Source organism: Melozone crissalis, unplaced genomic scaffold (genome assembly GCF_028551555.1).
Source record: "Melozone crissalis strain CALT ecotype California unplaced genomic scaffold, PUWL_Pcris_2 ptg000035l_1, whole genome shotgun sequence".
Classification (NCBI taxonomy): domain Eukaryota; kingdom Metazoa; phylum Chordata; class Aves; order Passeriformes; family Passerellidae; genus Melozone; species Melozone crissalis.
The window spans coordinates 3528691-3534690 of record NW_026535813.1 but is presented as its reverse complement, the minus strand read 5'-3'; the positions used below and the strand labels follow the sequence as shown (position 1 = coordinate 3534690).

The following is a 6000-nucleotide window of genomic DNA, read 5'->3' as shown; positions in this document are numbered from 1 at the left end:
CCCTGCGGCAGTGAGGCGAGGGCTGCAGAGAACCGAGCGTCTGGACCCCGGAATTATTGCCAGAACTCCCGCCTTTCATGAATATGCAAATATAGGGCGGGGCGGTGGGGGCCGGGCCCGGAAGCGGCGCGGCTGAGTCACTTCGGCGGCGACGATGATAAGGCAGAACCCGCGGTGGGCGGCGCCGTTGCTTTAATCTTTCGATGTTTGAGGAGTCTCCCTGTATTTGGTCTTCTTTCTTTCCGCCTTGTCTCTACCATCATGATGGAGGAGATAGACCGCTTCCAGGTGCCAGCCGTTCGGGCCGAGATGCAGCCGCTGGTGAGGGAGGCCGCGCTGTTTCCGGGAGCTGCCCCCTTGCCATGGGGGTGTGTGCTCCCTGTGCCTGTGCGCCGCGATTGTCGTGTAATGGCCGTCATCTCCCTGGGTGTTATCGGTGGCAAGGGCAGAAGCCCCCCGCGAAGGGGGGGAGAAGGGAAGGGGGTGGGCAAAAGGGGCTCTGCCCCTGCGTCGGTTGAAACGTCGCTTCTGCAAACGCAGTAACGTCTCGAAACACCCTGGCCTGGCTAGTGCATGAGGTGAGTGTTTCGCGCCGCCTCGGCCAGTGGGCTCCAGTGCAGGGGAGGGGAGTGCTCCGGGGGAGTGGGAAGCGGCGGAAAGATGCAGGAGCCCGTCCAAGTAAGGACGGGCAGCCAGAGCAGCTGGAGGCGTAAAGAATTGGTGGGGTTTTAGTTGATTTTTACAATATAGGTGAGGTCTGGGGTACAATTGAGCGATGCTTATGCGCAGTCCGGACTGAGAGGTTCTCCCTAGGACCGAGATATCCGCACGGGATGGGCGTTAAATACGCCTATCTGGCGTGAGTTGTATGAAGCTGTGGGACCACTCTCTCTGGCTGATTTTATAGCCATTGCTCTAGAGGAAAAATGCTATTAGATACTCGTGTGAAAAATCCAGGTGTTCTGCAAAGAAACACCTGTGTCAAATTACAGTTTTGCTCATGTACAGTTCTTTACATAAAAAAGCAATTTTTAAGGTGTTGGATTTTTCCCCCCAAGCCAGGGCATATGTTTTTCATTTTGTGTTATTTTTCCACTTCATGGACACAATTATACTCAGTTAATGAACTCTGAAGAAGTTCACATAAAGGTTACACTACTACATGGGACCCTGGGGAATCTTTGCAGAGAAGGAAGTATACAGACTTGTGGGACTTTCTGGCTGCACAACTGGGCAGGTAGAGTGGTCCTGGGCTCTTGGTATCTTCTGAAATGACGCTTATGAAGGAAGGCTAGCTGGCTGGTAGTCATGGGAGATGCTAGATCATCACCAAGTAGTCTTGGTGATGATTTCTTATGAATGTGTAGTTGCGTTGCTTTGCTTTGATGCTACAGGCTTGCTTATGTGTGTTGTGCCCCAGCTGCATTCTGCAGAACACGTGAATGTGGTTATCTATTTGTTTCCTAACTGGGAAAGGTTCCTTTGTGTGTTCCTCTCCACTAAATTCAGTCTGCCTTACTCTTCACTTGAAGGTGTGTTATTATGTGCGACCTGGGACTTGTTGAAATACAGTTCACCTTGGCATTAAAGTGAAAGCTGGATATGAGCTGATTCAAGATGCTGATTCTCTGTGGCACCTGGAGTAAGCAAATTCCATCTTGGCATCCGATTGCATGAGACAATGATATGAAATATTTAGAGAAGCGGAAATAACTTTATTAAAGTACATGTACAGATCCTTTTGACAGCAGGTGAGGATAGGTTATTGACTGGTTCATGTTAGCACTGAAGATACTACTGAGATTTCCAGTATATCAAACTGCATAATTTAGTGTTGATGTCCTTAGTTTCTTGTTGCAGCTAGTGTTTGCAAAAAAGTTGAGAACAAAATAATTGTCTTGTGAACAGAAAGACAGTTTACAAATTTAAATTACCCCTCAGTGGCAAGAAAACCAATTTTCTTATGGTGGGAGTGTTGAAAAATTGTGAAAACATTTTTAGCTGGGTGGTGGTGTTTTCTTGTTTGCTTTTTCAGCTTCTAACCTTTGTGGTGGGGAAGAAAACCATCCATAAAGCTGATGTAGACTTGTTGCATGCCTTACTTGGTGTGTATGTGTTTTGTCAAGCAGAGACAGCAGGCATGACAAGGCTGACCCTCTTTATTCATGCTGAGAGCAGTAGGCATGGCAGTGAGATTAGGAAGTTTGGAAAAGTTGTTGGCAGATGAAAAATACACATAAGTATTTCTTAGAAACCCCATGATAATAGTAGAGGAATGAAATTGGCTTGTGCATACACGTTTGCATGGCCATGGAGTGACCAGAACCCAAAGCGATGGTCTGGTCCAGCCCTGCTGTTGCAGGGTAGGATGGTATATTATGCAGCTGTCATAGTAAGCTTTGGAAATAAGTTTCCTTCTTCTTCAGCAGCCAATAATTAAGAATTTTACACAAAGAGATTTAACACTTGCATTAAAAGAATATTCTGAAACTTTGTTTCAGGGTTTCAGTTCATTTTTAACTAATGGAATGCATTGTGCAAGCTTGTCTATGTTGAAGGCTGTTGCTATGACTGGATATATGGGATTTTTCTGTGTTCCTAGAAATGCTGGCATTGGGCTCAGAAGTGGGACAGAACAAGTCTGGTACAACGCTTCCAGGGGCTTTGTCTACTTTGTGTAGCTCCTGGTTTGTATTTTGCAAGTAGGGACTGGATGCTTGTAAGAATCGCTGCAGTTCGGAAGGTGACTGAGGTTTATCATACTGATTTGCCACGCAGTTCTGTCCCATGTTGCTGCTTTATTCTGTTACAGTAACTGTTTGACCCTTCTCTCTCTCCTCCATCACATGCTTATAAGTAGAGAATAACCTTAGCATTTCAGGACTTTTTTCTCTTCCCAGTATAAAAGTGTTCAGTTTCACATGGTCTTGGGGACAGATGAGTCGTCCAGTGTTGAAGGCCAAAGGAGTCTGGCAATGTTTTCCCCATCCAAAGGGCTGAGGTAGAAGTTTGTTTTCCAGGCAAAACCTGAGAGCTGTTATAACTACTATTAAAGCTATCAAAAACTGTTTTGAAACATGATCCCTTGCTGAAAGCAAATAGAGAATGGAAGGTCCCTTGACCAGTCTGAAGTGCATACACTATAAGAAATATATTTTCATCCTGTTTAGGCTGGAGGGTATCCTAAGAGAGCAGTGTTTCCTCTGAGTCTGGCCAGTACATGGCAGTTTGAGAAGGATCCTGAAGTGAGGTTTGTAAAGCTAGGCTTTTCTCAAAATTCTTAAAAATTTGTGTTCTTGACGAGCATGCATACTTTTTAATGTCCGTTCATCTGTGTAGGTAAAGTGTCATCTTACCTTTTGATGTCTTCATGCTGAACTCCAGGATAACTGTCGGAGATCTGCCTAGAAACAATGTGACAGGCAGGCCTGCTGCTCTGCTAATGTTCAAAATGAAGCAATAGGTATGCTATTAAATGCTGAAGGGAAGCCATTCTTAGAAAGTAGTCTGAAGCTTTTCTGAGCCCTTCAGCCTCCAAACCTGCCGTTGATACTGGCACTATTTATCAGCTGTCTGAAATCCTTCTGAGCCTGTATCTCTAGCATACACCAAGCACTGACTGGCGTATGATGGCAGATTGACAAATGATGGTGTTGGACCTCATGTTGCTCCCATACACTGATGCAGACAGTCTCTGTTCTTAGCAAAAAAACAGAAGTAAACATGCTCTTGCCCACACAGCACCAGTATGACTTTTCTGAATAAAAAGCACCTGTCAAAGTGCAGCAGCTTCAGAGGAGCTTTGCTAGAAACTTATGAGACTTTGGCTTGCTTTCTGAAAGCGACATGTGTAACAGAGTATTTTAATTTCCCAGTTATCTGCCCACATGAAAAGTGAGAGCTCTTTCTGGAGAAATTGAATTAATAGTTCTTAGATCTTGTTCTGAAGTATTGCGGCCACGCTGCTTCCTTGCAGATGTTTGCCAGGCTGTAGGACCTTGGGCTGGTAGCTCTAGTTGCTATGACCGCAGCTGATCCAAGGATTTTGCTTAGCTGCATCCTACAGTGAGATTGTTGGTTTTCTAGCTGAGATGCCAAATATATGCTGCTCTCCTGGAGGTATAAAATTTTCTGAAACTTTGAAGGATACAGAAGATGCTTTTCTATACAGCTTTCTTTGAACATTAGAAGAGAAAAAAAAATAGGCTATCTACTGTATGCTTAGCTTTTAAAAACAAAACTATCATTTTAGTCAGTGGACAGTATCAGTGTTCAGCATGCTTATCAAATCCATATTCATTATTTGTGGAACATATTGACTGTTTCATCCTAGGGAAGTTGTGCTATGCGTTGAGACCTTTTTGTTTTGTCTGATGCATCCCTGAAAGAGGGGAAAACCTAAAATGAGAGAGTAATGAAGAAGCAAAAATAAAAGCCATGCCTGTAGGGCTTAGAAAGAGTATGCTAATATAACATTAGGTCTAGCGTAGATACACAAGAAACTCCTTTCTAGGTGGAAAAAAGTTTCTAAAATGAAAATGTCATCCCTATGTATATTAATTTTAATGTAGCCCATGGGTTACACAGCTATATGTTTTGTAAATGCCTACAGCACTATGAGTTCTGAAATTAAAATAATTCAGAAAGTGCTGCTTTTAGTTATACAGCTTGTTTTGATGTGCTGCTGTGTCATTTATAGCAGTAACCTAAAAATTACCTCCCTGCATGTTTCATTTTTGTCATTGGGATTGTCTTGTTCCTTCTCTGCCCTGTATCAGGTCTTAGGTGCAGAGGTACAGGAGCATTTTTATTATACCCCCCAGGCTAGGGATAAATTCCAGAAGTGATTCCAGCATAGGCTCCCACTCCTAGCTATGCTTCCCCCCCTTCTCCTTATGCACCTGCTTACTGGCAGAGCATGGTATACTGAAAAGTCCTTGATTTAGAGTAAGCACTGCTTAGCAACAACCAAAACCATCAGTGTGTATGATGTCCTACCCTTAAGGGGAAGGGAGCACCCAAGATTTGCAGATGATCATGGCTGAAAGGAATGACAAAAGTCAGAGGGTCCACAAAACCTCACAATTTTATTAGTAAACTACACACTTAGCATGGGAATTGGTATGCTAGTCCCTGACCTACTATATAAGTACATGACAGTGGGTTTTGAATAAAGGGGTAGGGCAAAGGGAAGAGAGAAAGTGAGAGATTAATTGAAGAAGGGGAGAGGAAAAGAAAAAGAGATCACCTGTTCTGGTCCCAGCATCGATGCAGCTGGGGTGTCCAGGGTCCTGGGTGTGCCATCTGGGCTTTGTGGAAGTACCTTTTCATATATAGGTTTTCCCCACCCTGGAGATAAGTTTCTTGCTTTCTATGCAAGTTAGTTCTCATGTGCAATCTGTTCTGGACCTTTATGGAAGTGTGTTGGACGGCTTCAGGGGTCTTTGGTGGTCTTGATTCCCCCTCCCACGGTCCATGCCTGCTTCTTGACTTTATTCTTACATTTGTGGTGTATTGTGTTGTGCTCACCTCCAGAAACTAGAACAAGGATGTTTGTCCCAGAAAAGTGCTGCCCTACCTCCACATGGATCCCTTGCTAGCCACAACCTTTTTCTCATGGTGTGTTATTACCAACAATCCTCTACTGTTATTACTAGCAATCCTTGCTTGGCTCCACAGCTATCTGGCTATCGGTGTTTGAGACATACACATTAGCCCCTTATTTTCTGGGATTCTACACCACTCTATGGCTCAAACACCAATATAGACTTGGTGATCCATTGAAAAGAGAAAAGAAGAGAGAAGGAGAGACAGAAAGGGGCAAATGCATTTTGTAAGCAGTCTCTAAATTTTGGGGATAATCTCATTTTAATCCCCTACATCTTAAGGTGTAATTAGATTACCAAAATAAAAAGCAGAGAGGTTAACATTAAAAGAACAATCACAGGGTGTAACATCTTGTTAAGAATTCCCATTGCTGTTAGTGACCATCCAAATAAA

The 6000-nt window shown here is 43.8% G+C and overlaps 1 protein-coding gene across 4 annotated transcripts in view; it reads left to right on the top strand.

Annotated features, from left to right (window-relative positions):
- The first annotated feature begins 261 nt into the window (after nucleotides 1–261).
- LOC128941412 (protein FAM219A-like) overlaps nucleotides 262–6000 on the top strand; it is a 192593-nt gene continuing 186854 nt past the window's right edge. For all 4 annotated transcript variants that reach the window (XM_054283166.1, XM_054283165.1, XM_054283164.1 and 1 more), the window contains exon 1: nucleotides 262–321. In XM_054283166.1, coding sequence (XP_054139141.1) covers nucleotides 262–321 — 60 coding nt within the window. The remainder of the gene's footprint in view (nucleotides 322–6000) is intronic.